At 39.0% G+C, this 20,367-nt stretch overlaps 1 protein-coding gene across 1 annotated transcript in view; it reads left to right on the forward strand.

Moving 5' to 3' along the window:
- The window catches only part of acbd6 (acyl-CoA binding domain containing 6), a 96,640-nt gene extending 79,102 nt beyond the window's left edge, over positions 1-17,538 (forward strand). The window contains exons 7-8 of the mRNA XM_042056216.1: positions 15,510-15,540; positions 17,189-17,538. Of these exons, the coding sequence (XP_041912150.1) occupies positions 15,510-15,540; positions 17,189-17,343 (186 nt within the window). The 3' untranslated portion in view covers positions 17,344-17,538. The remainder of the gene's footprint in view (positions 1-15,509; positions 15,541-17,188) is intronic.
- Positions 17,539-20,367: the final 2,829 nt, after the last annotated feature.

Below are 20,367 nucleotides of genomic sequence, written 5' to 3' on the forward strand. Positions count from 1 at the left end.
TCACACCGTCAGGGACCCTAAAGGGGCCTACCAGGGGCTTTTCTCAACATGCGTTCTTTTCTATACTTGTGTTCTCATGAGCTTGAAAATCGTTCTGAAACGTCATCAATCACCGCCGAAGTACTGTTCCAATTCACAAGTTCGCATTTATTCAAGAACGCATAACATTCCCGGAAGTGTTCTCGAATCGTTGGTTTTATCAAGGATGCATCGGGTGGTGACTTGGTGGCTTGAAGATTCCACAATGCATTACGTCAGCTCAGCCGTGACACTCACATAAGAGAAATGGCAGCATTGATACATAATAGGCCTACCTATCATAATTGCTGCTACAATCCGATCCATGTTTAGGCTATAAACGGTAGGCTACAGGCTTCACAAGTAACGTTAATCATAACTGTCACTTAAACTGCGAACTTCAAACATTGTTCCTGCCATCGGCAAGTGAATATATTGTTATAAATATTTAATAAAAAAAAATCAATGAGAAACAAACTTAAACAAGCTGGTGAATTATATATTTTATTGTAAATGTCAGAAATACTGGGTAGACCAATAGAGCAATAGGTAAATGACTAGACTCCCGAGCTGTTCCGAGAGAAGCTGCCGTTGGCAAGAACGCTGCTGTCTCAAACTGCAAATTGAGCGTCCTGTGTCCTCGCGTTCTCCAGAGTCTGGATTCACAATCTTAACTTTTCAAGTTCGTACTTTCAAGAACGGGAGACCGTTCTTTAGCGTACTTTGTATTGAGAAAAGCTCCAGCTCTCTCCCTTATGATTCCAGCCTTGCTGACATCTCAGCCTTGTTGGGACATGGTGGCCATTCACCAACCATCCATTACGCCATCCATCTGGACCATCTAGGGTTGCACGGCACTCATCCGTAAACAAAACTGTTTGAAAATTAGTCTTCATGTATTCCTGAGCCCACTGCAACCATTTCTGCTTGTGAGTATTGTTTAGGGGTGGCCGAATAGTAGGTTTATGCACACTTGCAAACTTCTTGAGGATCCTACACCTTGAGGTTTATGTGACTCCAGAGGCACCAGCAGCTTCAAATACCTGTTTGCTGCTTTGCAATGGCATTTTAGCAGCTGCTCTCTTAATCCTATGAATTTGTCTGGCAGAAACCTTCCTTATTATGCCTTCGTCTGCACGAACCCGCCTGTGCGCTGAATCCGCGACAAATTTCTTCACAGTACGATGATCACGCATACGTTTTCGGGAAATATACCTTGTCCAAGGTAGTGCACAATTTGACGCTTTTCAGCAGCAGAGAGATCCTTTTTCCTTCCCATATTGCTTGAAACCTGTGGCATGCTTAATAATGTGGAACATCCTTTTTAAGTAGTTTTCCTTTGATTGGGCTCACCTGGCAAACTAATTATCACAGGTGTCTGAGATTGATTTCAATAATCCAAAGAGCCCGGAGACACAATTCCATCCATGAGTTTAACTGAAAAACAAAAAAAATGTTTATGACACTTAAATACAATTATCTACTATTTACTGCACGACGACTAAGGCTATGACTTGTGTAGCAGATTAGGAATTGGATTTTGTGGAAGTGAACATACGAAAGAAAGGCAAGCAAAAGTTAAAGTAGCAATGAAGAAAATTGATACCCTGAATACTGATTCAGCTGTCTCTGAAAGTTTCTATAATTGACATTTTTAACCGGAATTTGGATTACACCTGCTGTTAACAGGCGGAAGTTTTTTACTGCAAAAAAGACACGTGCTGTTTTCATACATATGGCGGAAAGCCTACCTAACCAATCTCTATTAGCACTTCTCCTCTCCTGTGTTCTCCTGTGATATTTATACTTTTCCCTTGCCCTCCCATAAATGCATATGCATCAATGCATATTAAAATGGAAGCATGTTTAAATGTATCATGAAAATTGTCTTTGTATTTTTAGTTGGATATTGGATGTTGAAGAAAAAAATGGTTGTTCCATAACACAGTGCATTTAGTAGTGTGTGAATGTCTGACACTGGGAAGCATTATAGTTTGATACTGCAGCTGAAGTTAGACTTGTAGAAGAATCTGTCCATATTCCATTGAAAAGGTGATCAAATGTCTATGTTAAAATGATCTATTGAATAAAAGATAGAAAATAATTTTGTGTGTGCTGTAAAGTGGTTAGAAGAAATTAAATCGGAATCAGCTCAAACTCGGAAAAATCGGAAATTGGAATTGGTGCATCTCTATTGTTTAAGGGCATTTTGTGATCAGACACTGCGGGCGCATTGATTAAGAAACAGAAGAACTACCCTTTTGAACAATCACGGGTGTGTTTTGGGCGTAACATCCTTTAAACTAATCCTTCAAACAGTGCATCGGTATTTTGACAGTCAGCGCATTTGAAGGAATCTGCGTGCACGCGAGAACTGTGTATGGAATGCAGGGATTCCAATAAAACTTGCTTTACTAAAGCCTGTTTGTGAATAGCAGAGTATAGCCTACATGCATCTGCACTCGCCGTATTTGAACTCATAGGCAAAGTGAAACTAACTTCACTATGGTCTCATAGTCAATAACAAAGTTATACACAGTTATTTACTGTCACTATTGACGGACAAGGGGTTACAATCGAAAACATACACTTACCCCAATAATCATCGAATGACTGAATAAGAATCCAAAGTATATTTATACTGCAGAGAAGTTGTTTGGGACTGGTTGTTAAGGGCTGCTTACATCTCATCTCGATTTGATTGTGGTCTTAAAAAGGTTTGAAAAGGGTTGCTTCAGAAACAGATCGGTCTATTATTGTTCATAGAATGTAGCTCTTCTATGATTGGCAAGAGAAATTGGAAAGGAGAAATTGTCAATAAACTGAAGATGTCATTCAAAGAGCAGTGTACACCAACGCTAACCAAGATGTTAAGAAAACAGGGTTCAGTGCACAAGTATGCAGGTGGATAAACACTACAGAATCTCTAGCTATAGACACATCTTTGGTGTTTATGAGTGTGGAGGGGTGTGAGTCTGGGACACCAGACACCACTGAGCCTTCTGGAGGTGCTGTGTGCCTAATTCAATGAAATGCCTATGAAGGAAGGTGCCTGCTTGATAACCCCAGTAAAATGCTTTTGATGGCTGTTCTATTGGTGATGTTTGTGATTTGTTAGTGATTTTGGTTTTGGCGGTAAATAGGCTTAATTGTATATTGGCCGCTGTGTGAAAACCCCTACCTATAGCACGAGGAATTTAACATCTCTCCAGTGTATATTTGAAACTGTGGATGCCACTAAAAAGCTGTAACCTCTGTCTCATTATTAGTAGTGAAGTGGCTCTGGAATTCTGGCCTTCTTGGCAGAGTTTCAAAGAAAAATCAATGAAAGGAAGGACAAAAAATGTCCAAAGGAAAACGTTGATAGGTGCACACAAGGAAAAGATACTGGATGAGTACTTGACACCATCTCTTAGGATGTACTCACATTAGGCAATACATAATGTGCCAGAGTACATTCGATTCCTAATGGCCAGGTTGTTTGATTAGTGTGAGCTAGGAGCTAGGCTAGCATGCAGTAGCCTGAAAGTTGTGGGTTCAATTCCCGGCTTTCATTGTTGTGCCCTTGAGCAAGGCACTTAAAGGGAAACTTGGCAGGAGTAGCTATATTTCCCTCTCTGATGGAGAAGTTGTGCATTATGCTATTTCAGACTGTGGAAAAAGGTAACAATAGAGCACATGGATTTGTTTACAAGCTAGCGAAACTGCTAGCATATGTTCGGCAGAACAATGTGGATGTTACAAGGTAAAAAATGAGTTTCTTGTTTCTCACTTCTCTAACCAGGACGGTAGTCCCAAAGTTGCAAGGTTGGGTTTGCGCCTGGGGACGCTAGGGGGAGCGGGGAAAGTCACCATTTAACCGGAACAGGTCATTTAACCATCCAAATAATTTCTAAACGGGTTTTTTTAGTTGCCAAGTTCCCCTTTAACCCCAAATTGCTCCGGGACAATGTAATCCCTTGTAATATAGTTGACATATGAAAGTCAATTTGGACAACAGTGTCTGCCAAATGAATAAATGTAATGTGATGATCACTCTGTACCGGTTCCTGTGCATGGTTTCCTGAACCACGGCCAGGCCCACTTGCAGAGGTTGGTATTTGGCACAGTTTAGTTGGAATTGGGAATGATACACATCTAGTGTGATTGCTAACCATGTCCCAGAACGGTTCTCTAAGATGACCTCTACATCTTCTGTTACTACACCTCATTGATGAATGCGAACTGTAGATGACAAGTAAGCCTCCGTAAAAGGCATCCTGACACCTGTCCTTTACCATAATAATCATTTTTTGAGTGAGTAGCAATGGAGAAACTTTAGTTTGACTCAGAGCTCGGTGAACTTACATGACATGACAGATTAACTGTATCAACAATGTGCATTGTGGACTAAAACAATATTTTTTAGTTGGCAATATTTTATATTGCACTGACTATCAAAACTACCGGTCACACTTTATAATAAGGTGCCATAATAAATAGCAAACTAGTCATTACCTAACCCTTTGTTAATATTTGTAAATTGTTACTAAAATATCTATTTGGCACAAGTTAATAGTTTTCTGTCAGTATTGCCCCCACAATCCAAACACCCACCACCCCAACACTCACACTAGGGCTGCAGCTATCAATTCTTTTTGAAATCGATTAATCTAGCACTTTATTGGTCGATTAATCGGATTAAAAAAAAATTCATTTTTAAACAACCGAAACAAATAATGCACGATAATAACGAAAATGATGTGGCTGTAAAATGATCAAACAATTGGCACAGAGGTATTTATTCTAACTCCAACATTTGGCTCCAAAACTAAGTCCATTTATTGCAATTTACCCATTTAGTGTTTATAAGTGCCAGTGCCAACAATTAAATAATGTTCAAAATGCTCTCTGTAAAATTGCAGCCTCTTGTGCATGACTGAGCTAGGCGAACAAAGCTGTACTATGTTGTGAAGTGCTGAGAGGGAGAAGAAGAGGGAAAGCAATTTAATTTATTAATATGCACAAGTTGCATGCTGTAATGGCTGTAGATTTCTACACCTGCAGCATTTACCATTAGGCTACTAACAAATAATTTTACCATTAGGCTACTAAAAATTAGTAGTGCTGTCAGTTAAACGCGTTATTAACGGCGTTAACAGAAACCTATTTTAACGGCGTCAATTTTTTTATCGCGAGATTAACGTTCATTTTGGTGTAACAAACTTTGTAGTTTTTTCACATGCTGTTGCAACAACTAGTAACGTTAGAACAACTACAACACCACGCCGATCTAGCCAGACCGGAAACTAAACAATACGCACTGACGAATGGAATGGAACATTGTATGTGCTGCATATACGCCCCCTTTTAGGGGGAAGATGACTGATATAATGGAAATCTATGCTGCATCAAAGTGGAGAGCGAAACGTGCTTATAGTAAACTTACTAAATCTTGAAACAAACATGAATAAAAGGCACAAAATAAGGTTGGTGTAAGAGTTGTCTGTGTGATTATGGGATTAATGTGACCATGTTCCTATGTTTTGCTCTCTCCAGTTTACTAACAGGACACGAATGTATCGATAGGCACAGTCAAACAGCCCGTGGCTGACTATAATTAAGTTCAGCCAGCTTAACTTTACATGTCATAACATCAACTAAACCTAAGTCACACATTCATTCTATCACTTGTAATATGAACGTAGCCTATTCCTACAACTAGGTGAGATAATTGGCTATGTTATACTGAAGTTCCACAGTTAGCTAGCTAGCAAGCTAACCGTTTTGCATGGGATATTATGGTTAGTGTACATGCTAAATTTGTATAATACATGGGGTATTGCAAACGAATTAGGTTGGTAATGTACATCATTTCGACATGAGTAAGTTACATAAACATAATTCTTCATAACTGTCGTGTTAGTAAAATGATTGAATGTCCAGTGAATTAATAACTAGATGTAACGTCAACGTGTGATTACTACTGTAGCTGTCTTTCAATGATATAATGTTAACATGTTTTCCGCTAAAATGGGGCATGATGCAGATCAAATGTATCTTTATGATGATGCGCCGTTAGTAGTACGTTACTACGTAAAGGCATGCTGCACACACTTGGTTGGGCTAACGAGCTGGCCAAAGAGTAGTAGCCTAGGCTGACGCATTTGTTGTGTGCCGCCAAAGATTTTTTCACCGTCACTTGTTCTGTTATCAACATTCCTCTTTGGCTGCTACTATTTGCGATGCACTCTGCTTTCGACATTCATTTACATTAGATTCCATTCTTTTCAATACAACTCCGCACACCAGCATCGCACTTTGCAGCTGTGTAAATCACGATTCAGTTATATTTGGTCGCTGCTACATAAAATCCATTGTTCATCCAGTGTTTGCCTGTTAAAAACTTCGGCGTTGATGTGTGTGGCAAGTGACAGTGCACCATAGACTGTAGGCCTATAAAATGGCAATGCACTCATGTTGAAAAGTTCCTTATTTTCAACTGAACTCAAAGATAATGAATATAGTATGAATATAATATTTTCTGTTTGTTATGCCCTTTATAATGTGTGTAGGCCTACATTTTGTGCATGCACTTCTGCAGTAGCATTTATTTCAGTTTATATCAGCTATATTTCTGAAGAATATATTGTGTTGCCTCAGGTCTGCTGCACATCTTTTGAAATTTGATTTGAAATAATCAAATAGACCTATGTCTTAAAGTTAAGTTAATAAAGTAACTTGCTTTGCTTTCATTTGAATCCCAATCAAGATAAACCATAATTGCTTTATTGCTAATATGGACTCCTGGAAAGTTCAGAAATGCGAAATAATAGAATTTCAATCATATGATAAAATATGTCATTAATCGTGATTAATCGCTGAATTCCTATAGTTAATCACAATTAAAAATTTTAATCGTTTGACATCTCTAAAAATTAGTAATTGGAGTGAGCCTATTTGCTATGGTAATCTAGCAACCTGTTTGTGTGTGCACGCGTGCGGTGCGTGATGGAGAGTGAGCGAGACAAGATAAGGGTGCATGCATGTGTGTATGTGAAGAAGGGGTTCTTTTTTTTGCAGTACTCTCTTGCAATTGAACCTGAATAAGTTTACTACTTAACATCAAAGCTAAACATCATATCTAGTCAAATCGCATCACGACATCTACAAATACAGTATGCGATTCAAATCAGCGAACACCAATGTATAGCCTACGTAGATAGATAGATTTATAGATACTTTATTGATCCTTTATTGATTGTTTCAGCGACGCTTGGTGAAACAGCATGGAGTGGATGTTTTCGGTTCAGATGCTTGTTCTCTTCCTTTTTGAGTATGTAATGATCCCAAAACTTTAGACATTCTCTGCTATTTATGGACATCTTGACTCCGCCATCGCGCCAACTAAATTCAGAATGTATCACGCGCTAGTGGTGTGCTTCCTGAACAACGGTCCGTGTGGAACAAGGGGGTAAGATATCTACATGAACATATATTTTATTGCAAATTTATATAAAAAAAACTATAGCATTCTAGCTGGTTGCCATGGAAACATAGTTTTGGCAAGGATAAGATAATAAGCACTCACAGCAGGTTTCATGGCATTTGGCCAACAAATCAAAAGGGATTCGCAAATATGTATTCCTGCTTTCTGAAGTGCCTCTAGAGGCCAAATGATGCAAATCCTTGTGTGTTTTCATAATCGGGTCCCAAGTCCCTGTACCAAAATTGGATCTGATACATCAAAGCATGGCTGAGATTTGAGCCCACTTCCTGTTTGGAGGCTTTGCTGCCAATTTTGATAGGCTGTATTAGGTGAATGCTTTTGCCAATCAAAATGCCTATAAGAAACTTTTGTGTAGTTTGGTCTGAAGATCATCTGTGTAAAATGTATTTATCATTCTTAATGAATAGGATTGTTACGATACACTCAGCTATGAGATTTTGGGTTCACAAGAACGTAGCCTCTTGTGGTTTTCCAGGCACAACTTAGCTTACTGGAAAGGGATCTTATATATCCTGTGTGTGTGACTGTCTGCGTACTGCAATTTTACTCCATTTTTCTTTGCAAAACTGCCCAAGCTCTGTCAGGTTGCAAGTCCGGCAACAAAGTCTCTTGGATTGAGGTCTTGGGCACACAAGAACATTCACCTTGTTTTCTTTAAACCATTTCTGTGTAGCTGTTGATGTATGCTTCATTAAGTCATTGTCTTGCTGAAAAGTAAATCTTCTCCCAAGTTGTAGTTCTCCTGCAGACTGAATCAGATTGTCCTCCAGGATTTCCATGTATTTTGGAGTCTCCCAAATGTCTGGGTCATGGGTCAACTTTAGTCGAGATTTAATATGAGCTTTGCCACTCTTTGATTGGTGAAGAACCTAGGCAACAGTTGTATGCAGTCTCTCTCCCACCTCAGATGCTGAAGCTTTTAACTCATTCAGGGTTGCCATAGGTGTTTTTGTGGCCATCCCCACCAGTCGTCATCTTGCACAGTCACTCAGTTTGTGGGGACAGCCTGTTCTAGGCAGATTTACACATTTGTCATATTCCGTACATTCCTTAATGATTGCTTTCACTGAACTCCAGGGGATATTCAGTGACTTGAATATTTATTTTTTTTGTATCCATCCCCTGACTTATACTTTTCAAGAACCTTTTCTCAAAGTTGATTAAAGTGTTCTTTTTTCTTTATTGTACAGTCGTAGCCAACAGGTGTCTTTATACTACTATATTACACACATTCACTGCTCTCAGGAGATCTCCATTTCACTAATTGTCAGACTACAGGCACCAACTGGCTGGACCACTGTTGAATTGGGTCAGTTACTTTAAGGGGGGTGAATATTTATGCAACCACTTTACATTCTACATTCAACATTTTAATAAATAAACATTACTTACGTTTTCACTTTAACATTAAAGAGGTGTTTTTGTAAATTCTTACCGGCCAAATTATATTGATCATGATTTCAATTTTTAAAGGCAATAAAAGGAGAAAAGTTCCAGGTATGAATATTTTTATACATTAGGCACTGTATTTGGCATCTGCAAGGTTTTTGTATGCTTTTTAGCTAGTTAGACCAAAACTCCATTATGCTTCTATAAAGTACAAGTAGAGCTCTACTCTAGCCATTATTAGTTTTCTCCAGGAAAACTATTTCCTAATTACAAAGACTGAAGTTTCCTGAACTTTTAAAAAGAACTGCAGTTGGTTAACATTTTTCAGAGAAACATTACTGATACAACCCCACCCACCCCCCTTTCCCCGAACTAGTTCCCATAACAGATGGTCTAGACACACAATGGTCTGTCACATCAAATATCTAACTACATTTCTCATATGTGTGTGTGTGTGTCTGTGTGGAAGCCCTGTACAGCAGGATTAAATTAATGTCTCCATTCTTTGTTATTATGCATTATCTGTAATTATGGCAGCATGATGACTTCAGAAGTCAATTATGATTCCTATTTCAATGACCCTCTTTTAGTAGTGATAAAGTGGCAATTTTTGTTTATTAATAGAATGAGATTGTAATTGTGACAACCACTAGCCTATATTTGATAACTGACTAATAATAATAACAATACTAATGATATTAGATTAAATCAATGATTTGGAGATATTAATACTCATCACTTCCATCACTTCATGATGATAATCATTATGACTGCCACTGCACAGTTATGTAGATTTTGCAAAAGTTTTTTCCTTATGTGATTTTGTTGCACTGATGCACATAAAACTTGGCGTGTTTGTAGCCCATCATGGCTGATGAACAGTGTGTGAAATACTTTTTGTCAGTGGGGGCTGGGTGTTGCCTCTAGTGCTCCAATGTTATGCTGCTGTCACACAGACTCAACACACAAAATGCAAGATTTCATGGATACAAGCAAAGGCGATCATCTGGCTTAGGCTTTGTCCAACCGGGGCCCAATTAAAATGATTAAACTCAGCATAGATTCCATCCACCCAAACCTTAGAATCCACATACACACGAAAATATTTAAGCAATTAGACTCAAAAGGCTGTAGGTTACACAGATTTTAGAACAGCTATGGGGCATGTTAGGCACAACGTGCAAGCAAATGCCCTTGGCTGTTCTAAAATCAGTGTAACCTACGGACTCAAGTGGCTTATTGATTTTCTAAAACAGTTGCTACATATATCTGGCAAGATTTCATAAAATAGTCACAGCAACGAGAAATGTAACGATTTATTCATAGATATTCATTCTTCTGGCAAGAAATATATTTCCTCTATCAGAATGGTTGCCAAGCAACTTTGAGACGTTTAACACTAACTTTTTTATCAATTTGTGGTGGTGCAGTAATATAGAACAAAATGCGGTCAAGGTGTACAACGACATTGAACTTGATTCAACCAATTGTGAGTAGTGTGCTTTATCAGACGTCGCTGATTTACATATCTGAAAAACTTTACTTGAGCTCTATGCATGGGTCAAAAAAAGTTTAGAAATGTTCATCTTTTTCTGCATTGTTTTGTAGGCCTCTTTTGTGTGTCTACCTTTACTTATTATTCAGCCTTGAAGTCTTCAACATGGTGGTTCTGGATGAATAGTCCAGTTGAGTGTGTATATTGTTACAGCCCTGTTAAATATGCATGGTTTACTTTGGCCATGATGAAGGCTAAGCTACATCTTTCAAATTAGCAGGCTAGCTTGATTAAAAAAAAGTGTATGCAACAGCAGCAAGGGCATAAGTTTGCATGGGGACCATGGGCACTTGTCCCCCACCAATATTTTGGGAAGACAAAATTGTCCCTACCAATATTTTACCAAACTATTATGTTTGAGGTGAGGACGTAGCCTATTCATTTTGATATTCTCATAAAGTGTACATGTCCAAGACAATCAGTTTAGACATGCTATCACTTGAGTGTCTGAAACCGAAATAGATTTATCTGACGCTAACGTGAAAGTGACAAAGCATAGGCTACTTGTCGTGTTTGTGTCAGACTCCGAGAATTCAAGCATGGTGCTTGAATGGCCAGTAAATACTGTAGGAGCAGCTTTACTGCAAACTGCTTTTTACACTTCCTAGAGAATATTTACAATGTTAAAAAGCACCAACAGCATGTTACCAGCAAGGATGAATTTTGGGTCCTCTCAATCTCCACTATGCAGTACATCTACATGAATGTCATGCTACACCATTTAATAGGGAACGCATCTTGAGCGCAAACAAATGGGAGAGATCGCCTAGTGGCAGGTTCCAGCTGGTTTGTCATTGTTAATTGTTATCTCCTTTTTAATATAAGAAACTCTTAAAACAAAGATGTGAAAGCAAGAAATTATTGATGGGCTAAAGAAGCTTTGGTGAACCACTGCAGTCAAAAAAGATGGCCGCCACACTATCATTTTTCAACATAAAAGTCCTTAAGTAAATCAGTATTTTTGGTTACATATACTGGTTTGGGTAAGGACTTTTATGTTGAAAAATCTACATACGGTGGCCATATTGGATTTCGCTAGCTTCACACTACTGTCTTTCAGTGGTTCACCAAAGCTTAATTTGCCCATCACTACACTTTAACATAGGCTGCACTCACTGTGATTTGGAAAATAGACAAGAATATAAATAGTTGTGTTTGCTTTTGTGTAGTGTCTTGAAGTCTTCAATAATTTGTTTCCCTTAAACTAAGCATGTACATGAAGAAACATGTTGCCGATTGTCATAATTCATTTTTAATTGCAAACTGAAAATGTCTAGCTAACATCATGTCATTACATGCTTCCATTTCCAAAGCAATGAAGGCTCTTTATACCAACTTAATGTTATGCATATCATTGTTAATGTGCTATTATGGCACAGACAAACAATGCTAGATTTTGCGGATTAGCCATAGGATATATTCGAAGCTGGCAAAAGATCATAAGAACCATGTAGATTCAATGCCCTTAAAGTGACAGTGCACCATTTATAAATTAAATTCAATTAAAAGAGCATCAAATTGTTTTTTGTTGTTGTGTGGGTGGGGGAGGGGGGGTTATTAGGTTGTGTCCCTACCAAAGCTGAGACCAGACCTACCCCCTTGAATAGCGGGGCAGGTTGAGCCAGTTTTTTCTTAAGTTGACCTATAGATAAGGGAGATATGAAGCACAGATAAAACTAATACAACCATAGGTGCCGATTCCATGGATGTTCCAGTGCTCAAGTTAATTTGATAAAATAACTTCAAGGTTGATGCTAGATTGGATCAATTCAAGGAACAACGGTATGCAGATGTATTAGTCCATTAAGAAGTTACAGTATGTCAATAAAGGTGATTTAGTGTACAGTTTTGGCCAGGTCAGAGGTTGTTTGAGCACCCACTGGCAGAAACATAAATCGGAGCCTATGCATACAATACCAGCTCAGTATGTTTCATCAACTGAAACTTTAGTAGTGTGCCTGACTCAAATAAGTATCAAAAATATGAGGTATTGTGGCTCAACTTTCCCTGTGTTGACATGTTCTTACACACCACCGGTTCACGAATGTATATGGAAATATTTTCCTATTCAAAGTAAATTGGTCAGCAAATCTGGTCTTCTGTTCCTTTTTAAATCTGAATTTGAAAAACTTTTTTATAAATGATAAAGTAGGCTAATTATAACATAAGCTATACAATTATGCTTTTTAGTCAATTCAACATTCCAACCAGGGTAAAAATAATAAACCACATTATTTTGCATGAGTTTCTTAGACATCCATAAGGATCTACGGCATTAGCTAAGTAGTTTAGCTACTACATAGGGGTGCATATTCACCTATAGTGAAGGGGGAGACAAGGCGGCAGCTCTGACACATCAAGGACACTTTGAGGGTCACTAATTCACAGCCAGGCTATCTCTCACAGTTACATTGGCAGGGTTAATACTTTATGCACTAGAAAGTAGCTTAGATTGAATTAGACAGCCCGAGTGTCTTGATCCTTTTAATGCACCCCCTACTGCATGGACACCATTCAGAGCACATAACTCAGCAACCAGAACCATCCCTATATAAAATCAAGCATACTACACATTCAGTAGTCTAGTTTAGTAGTTAGAAATAAGCGGAAAGAAGTAGGCAGCTTTTGACACAAATGCAGGGCAGAACAGATGGCTCAAAATATGAACATACCAGTTCTCATTACGATCATGTGATAACCAGTTATCATACAAACAGTATACACACAACATGTATAAACAGCAAAGGTTCTAAAAATTAATACAAGCCTTGGTATATTTGAGCATTTATTTTAACACTGTATGTTGCCTGGGTTGTGACACGGGTCTTTTGAAGTATGCCTGTCCCTTATGCTTATGGCTATGAGATTATTTTTTCAGTCTTTCACTCTGATTAATGGCACCTGCTCATCTTAATGTTATCTGCATATGAATGCAGGTGGTTTCTATTGATTCCTGCTTTCCATGTCCCTCTGCTGAGTTGCTCCTTCTGAGAGCGATTGTTATTAGAGGTCCGCTCTGGCTGCAGGCATTGATCAGAAATCATAATTAGTTGTCCATGTTTTCCCACTTGTTTAATGTGGCTGTCAAGAAAAGAGGAATGCGTTGTAGAGAAAGAGAGGGACACCATTGTTTCGGAGACAAGAATAGATAATACGGGCATGTGGGTGAGTTTTAGCTATGATTTGGAATCATGTTAAGGGATAAAACACACAGTAGCTTTGAGCACATGTGCCATATGCCCTGGACAGTTGCCGGGTTGCCCGGCAATGAAAATGTAAAAGCTTTTTATGGTTGGACACAATGGTCACATCAGTGGTTTACTCATGCCTTGGATAGTAGGATACATTTTGCAAATGATTTTAGCATCAGTATATCACCACACAGTTTGAATTGAGCTGGAAGACCTTTCTCTTTTTTAAGTGTAGGGTGTAACCCTAGTGTTGAATTTGTGTCTAAAGGAAATCTGTTAACAACTGCAAATAACATGGCAGGATCACTCATCTAGAAAGGTGTCTGGTAAAAATATATACACATTTCTAATATACAATATTAAACAATTAATGCAGATGCTTTTATTTTTTTAACTGAAATCATGGAATACAAAAAAGCCATAATCATTGTTCTAGAGGATTCATTTTTGTCTCTGGGGTTGAATCCATTCCCTAAGGCCCAGAAAGCACTCCTGTGGACTGCCCCTTGATCGTCCACTCATTTATACCTGTCGCTCTCACAGTATGTATGTCAAATGTACCCAGGGAAATTTATTTTTTTATTTTGTGACATTTTAGGTTTTGTTGGATCTAAATGCACTAAACAAAAATACATACTTGTGTTTACATGTCCGATATGCATCTGTAGGAGTATGTTTTTTTTTTTCAACTTGTCTGCATATGAACAATACTGAAAGAATGAGAGCAAGCTTTCAGTGTACTCCATCTGCACTCAAACTGCTCTATTGGTGAGCCACACAACACTCCATTAGCCTCAGTTGGTGGAGACTGGTGCAGCAGATTAGTGAAAGCAGATTATAGCTACTAAACCCCTTACAGTTTAATTATTTCTGTATGTATTTGTGCACATCAACATCCCCCTCATGGGTATTTTGGTAAACACCTGCCACCCTAGTCTGTAACAGAATGAGAGAAAGAAAACTACTGCCTATTCAACTTTTCTGTTTATGAAATACAATGTTTTTCCTCACCACTTAGTTACCTACTGTAGCTACTGCAAATGTGTTTTCAATGTACTGAATAAGCTACTTAAATTATATTCCATTTTACATAGTACCATTAATAATGAAATTCTGCAAGTCTTAACTGTCTGGAGTTTTTATCTGTCGCTAACAAGATACAGGAGATATTTTTGTGAACTGCTCCAAAAAGCATTTTTGTCTTTTTAAAAATAAATAAATAAAAACAAACAAACAATGGTAAGAATGTTCCAGACAGTGGCTGCATTATATTCAGGACATGTTGAGCATGAAAATCACATTCTCACACTGGATACCATGTCAAAGTGGCAATGCTTGAGGTTTAGTTATTTCTTTGGCAAAGCCCTGTGTTTCATATGTGACTGTTACATCATCTGGAAAGTGTTAAATCATTTTTTTCACCTTGTAAAAATCAATATTTAATCACACACATAATCCCTTAAAGCTAGAATTTTTCATAGTTTCCCCTCAGATAGAGTAATTTATGCCATATCAAATAGAAATAGATATCCATAAGAACAGGATTAGGGAGTTGCAGAAGAATGGAGGGCATGGGTTGTTGTTTAGGGTGAATTTGCACGTTTTATGACAAGAGTGATTAAGTGAACATCAAGAGCCAGTAATGGTTGGTTACATTCCTTCGCTATTGAATATCCATTACAAGGTCTTTGCACGTAAGATTGGTCGGAAGTTTGATTATTTATTGATTCTGGAACTGCGGTGTGGTTTCATGTTATTCAACAACTGTTATGTTCTGTTATTTATTTATTTATTTATTTATTTATTTATGTATTTATTTAATTAATTAATTAATTAATTAATTAATTATTCATTCATTCATTCACAGGACAATGAAGGCCAGACAGCACTACATTATGGTAAGATTGTGCATCATCAAAGAATCAAGATGATTTTTCATGAATGCATTTGCTGTATTATATACTTTTCTCTGTAGGAATGTCCTCAATGATGAGACAAATGATATTGCTACCATATTTGCAATTTCTTCTGACTCTCCCTGTGCCTGAAGGCTTAACTATGTGAGAAATACATCAAATGACTTAAACTGCAGTACAAACAATGCATAACAGACCTATCAGAGCCGCTGTTTTATTTATTTGGTGTTTTTCGTAAGTGTCACTTTCATCCCTCCCCTTTTCCATCTCAAGGTCTCAGTTTTGCACCAGTGTGTGTGTGTGAGTGTGCGTGCGCGCACGCCTGTCTGTCTGTCTGTCTGCGTGTGTGTTTGTGTTTGTAAGCTTGAGTGAGTGTGTGATAATCACTATGGCTCCCAGAGGAAATCAACAGTGATTCCAAGTCGCCTAGCCACCTTACTCATTCCCCACCACCCACTATGGGCGGTCCTCCTGGCCTCTGAGCCCTTGGTGTGAAGCTATCCCATCTGTCCGTGGGGCAGAGAACTGCTGTCTGCTGCTCAAATGGCACAATAGTGGTTTCAGAGAATGTGGCTTTTGAGCCAGAACCTATAGGGTTTTTAATTTGGGCACAGACATGCATGAATAATAATTTTTTAAAAAGCAATTAACTCTGAGACAAATAACACAGAATGAAAATTCATTTCTCCCTCTCTTTGCACTAGGGCCACAGTAGTTGGCAAATGATTAATTGAGGGTTTACTGCACACCATAAATTGTTCTTCTCCTCAATGGCTCTCTTGGGGCCAGTGAGTTTTACAGCCAGAGGCCCAACACACACAGGAAAATAAAATTCAATTTGAAGGGGAAAAAACAGGAACCTGTACTAAGTGTCCCCCCCAACCCCACCCCACCCCTGAAACCTAGTCTTACCCAACATATGCTGCCCCCCTCCATTCCTTATACTCATGCTTGTCCCCTCCTCCCACGTTTACTTGAGGTTAAAAGCCACATTGTCAATCTGCATTTTCTGCTGACATCAGCCCATTTCAGGGGAGACGAGGGAGGTGGGCTTTTCTGTCTTTCTTTCTGAAAGAGGAGAATGCGATTGACACTAGCGTTAAAAAGCACTCAGAGCTAAGCTGAATCTCTACGCATCAGCGCTGTGACTGGTTAACTGAGTTAAGAAAATGCAACTCTCCTCCCCCTCCATTTCTCTAAGGGGGCCACAGAGCCCTTTTAGCACCACATAGATTGTCAGTGGGGCATAAATTGAGGATCAGCAGTCAGGCGCAGGTTCATGGCAATGTCAATGGGCTACTATATGTGCTTTTCATTCAGTGTGGCCTTACAGTTTCAATTCAGATGATCCTTCAATCACTAATCAAACATAAACACCAGGGAAATGAACCAGCTTCTCTGGATTTTCTTTTCAAATAAGTGGTCTGCAGACATAATCTGTCAACACCATAATCTATCAAGTAAACCTTACTGCACTAGCTAGTAGGGGGAAAAACATACATCACATCTGCAGAAATGAAGGAATAAAATTATACTTATCTGTTTCTCTTCCCAACCTGATTCATGTTATTCTGTATGGTGGTCAACTTGGTAATATTATTTCTCTCCTCTCTCTGATCCGCTGTGGTAGCCTCTGCATGCGAGTTTGCTGATATTGTGGAGCTACTCCTCAAGGCTGGAGCTGACCCATCAATCAAAGATTTGGAAGGCTCTCTGCCTGAAGAAGTTACAGAATCTAGCACCATATCATCACTTCTATGTCAGTACACAGCTCCCAAAGGTTGAACCACCCTTTCCCAATACCAAAATGTTTATTCAACTGTAATGTTCTTCAGCTTAACATGCCGTCATGCTTATGAGGGTTATCAAGTGTCAAATCAGCAGTGATGTTATCATATGTATCCATATTTACCATGATAAAATGGTTTCTTTCAAGGATTGTCATTTTCATAAATAATAAAGATGAAGTTTTAAAAAAAATGTTTAATTTTGTTAATGTTTTATATATATTGCTTGAAAATCCTACCATCATCTGTTAGAAAACAGTGATGAGGTATGATGGGAATCATTTTTCAAACCACCTTTTGTTGGCCCATATCACGTTTACTTTTAGCCAGAAGAGTACTGAGAGAACCTCTCAAGGATCCTTCATATGCTGACTTGGGAATGTGCAATGTCTCATTGGCTCTTTATGAATTAGAATTTTTGACCATAGTCATTTGTTTTGCTTTAACCATTTCCTTCTGTGCTTTGGTCAGTTGACCACTCCATTTTCTCACTCAATACCTGTCAAATTTGACGTTTCTCTCTAAAATCGCTGCTGCCTGTTGGCTAGATTAAGATTATTAAAGGCGCAGTCAGGGATTGTGCAGGAAGTCACGTTTGTTTGTGTTTATATTTACATTTATTAGCAGACGCTTTTTTGCAAAAAAAACTTGCATTATATTTTAACCAAGGACCAAACGAAAGACGTCAGAGAGGTATCTCACCCCTGCCTTCAGTATTGTCAGAAATTCCATGCAGTGTTTCATTTTTGTTTGGAGGACAGGCTGCCCCCACTTTGTTTGCTTCCAGTTTTTGGAGCCTGGGCTGCCTACAGAGACCTGTTTTTTTTTTTTTTTTTTTAAACAGTATACTCACGAAATGGGCAGCTAGCGGTCATGAGGAGATGATTGCTGAATGTGACAAAAAATTTTACGGGCTTGAAATTGTGTCAAAAATCCTTGTGAAAAATGGGCCTTGCAACCCACGTCCACACAGGATGGTGGCGACAAGGACACACTGAGGTTGGGCGGTGATTGGGTGAAGACACAGCAAACAGCAAACGTGGATTGTGGTGAAAAGTGCAGATTTATTTACAGTGCTATAAAAAACGTGTTCCGGCACAATGCCAACAAAAAAACTTTTCAAAAAAAAATAAACAAAATTCAACCAACCAGTTTCTGACTTCAAGCACAATTCGCAAATTCAACAATACTCTGTATCCAACCTCTCAGCAAGCTGATACTCTCCAGACTGTTTTCCTCGCGTGTAACCAGGGCCGCGTTTGTGCATTGGGCAAAGGGGCTGCTGCCCCGGGCCCCGCCCACTAGGGGGCCCCGGCGTGGGACATTTAAAAAAGAAAACAAATGTCTTATCGTCACCTGTCTTTCCCCTTATCAATTCATGCTATCCCAGACAACAATGGCTTCGCATGAGACAATTAGGAAATATGAAAGCGGAGCTCGAAAAAAGAAAGAGCGGCAGCCAGACGTTCTCAGTAAGGCGTGCCAAAACCACGGCCGTACCCAAGTACGCACTGTGCGTATCACAGCGTGTGTTCACACCAAATAGGCCTAGGCTACCATAACTTCCAAACTCTGCACAGTATTCCATTAACTGCATGACAGTAGGCTATTTACAATTTTCTGTAAAGTAAGTTTGTAAACACGTTATCAAAATCAACTTAATGCAGAACTATGCACGCGCGCACCTTTTGTTTGAGCAGGAGAGCCTACATACGCATGCTACAGCAGTTGTCGGCTAGCTTGTTGTTTTCTGTTACTATCTATGCTGGTTATCAGCACACAATGTTATAAGCCAGTGGTCCCCAAACTACGGCCCGCCAACTCATTTTGGGTGGCCCCCCAAAACATGTCCGTGGTATATAGCATCTGGCCCGCACGGGAGTACGACATCGTCAAACTATAATCTCCGTAATTTCCCCATTCATTCTCTATGGCGAGTCTTAACAGTACACATGTAATACTCCTTTTGTCCACTGGTGGTTGTTTTGGCGCTGTTTCACATTTGCCATCGAAAACGGAATGAAATGTAGACCTACCTGCAAACAATGTAAGAGGCCTATGCGGACTGCATCAGTGCTCAAAGTATTCTAAACGTTTATCAATTATTTTTAATAACTAACTAACTTCTATTCAAGTCATATTTCTGGGACTTTCAGGGATAATTATTTCTATTTTTTATTCACACGTTCAAATGTTCATACAGAGTTCAAAGTTCTCATCAGGTGAGTGAAAGTTAGAATGGTGGTCATAAGGGATTGTCAAAGTTTTTTTTTTTTTTTTTTCCCCCGTCATCTACTTCCTGAATTTTTGGTTAACGATACCCGGGACCCGGGACACTGAACCACCGGGGCACATAAAATTTGGTGGGTATGTAGCCCCACTAGACTTTTACGGAAAAATTTCGTTTTGTCCCCGGGGGCCACTCCCCCCCCCCCCCCCCCCGTGCCCCCCTGGGCCCCCCGAACCACAAAAAAAGCAGTTTTTCCTAAATAACTACCTGAACCGTGGCACTGAGGATGAAGAATCTTTTATGGTATGTTGGTCTCAAGGGCCCACATCAACCTGGCCCATAATCACTCATTTGTGATTTGCACCCCCCCGGTAAAAAAAGAAAATGCAATATTATTCTTCAGTTAAGATGTTCAGAACTGCACCAAATTTTATGTGTATGATTGACCTGGCATTCTCTGGGGGTATGCCAAGTTTCGTAGAATTTCATCCATGGGGGGGTCTAAAAAAAATTAGGTTATGTGTACATTTAGTGACTGTACACTCATTGGCCTGTAGATGGCACCCACATACTATCGGTATTAGAACGGCCGATACATAATTACAAATTCAGTAGGATTAAAAGAAAGCCAAAATAAATATTCATCATCATCATCATGGCTGCATTTCCAATATTGGCGATAAGTAGTCGTTTGTCCACTAGATGGCGCATCGTTTCAGTGAGACGTAATTTTGTTGGAAGTTAAAAGTAGGTTGGAAAAACAATGGACGCTTCCTACAAGGACTGTAGTTT

The sequence above is a fragment of the Alosa sapidissima genome, chromosome 12, assembly GCF_018492685.1.
Source record: "Alosa sapidissima isolate fAloSap1 chromosome 12, fAloSap1.pri, whole genome shotgun sequence".
Taxonomy (NCBI): domain Eukaryota; kingdom Metazoa; phylum Chordata; class Actinopteri; order Clupeiformes; family Clupeidae; genus Alosa; species Alosa sapidissima.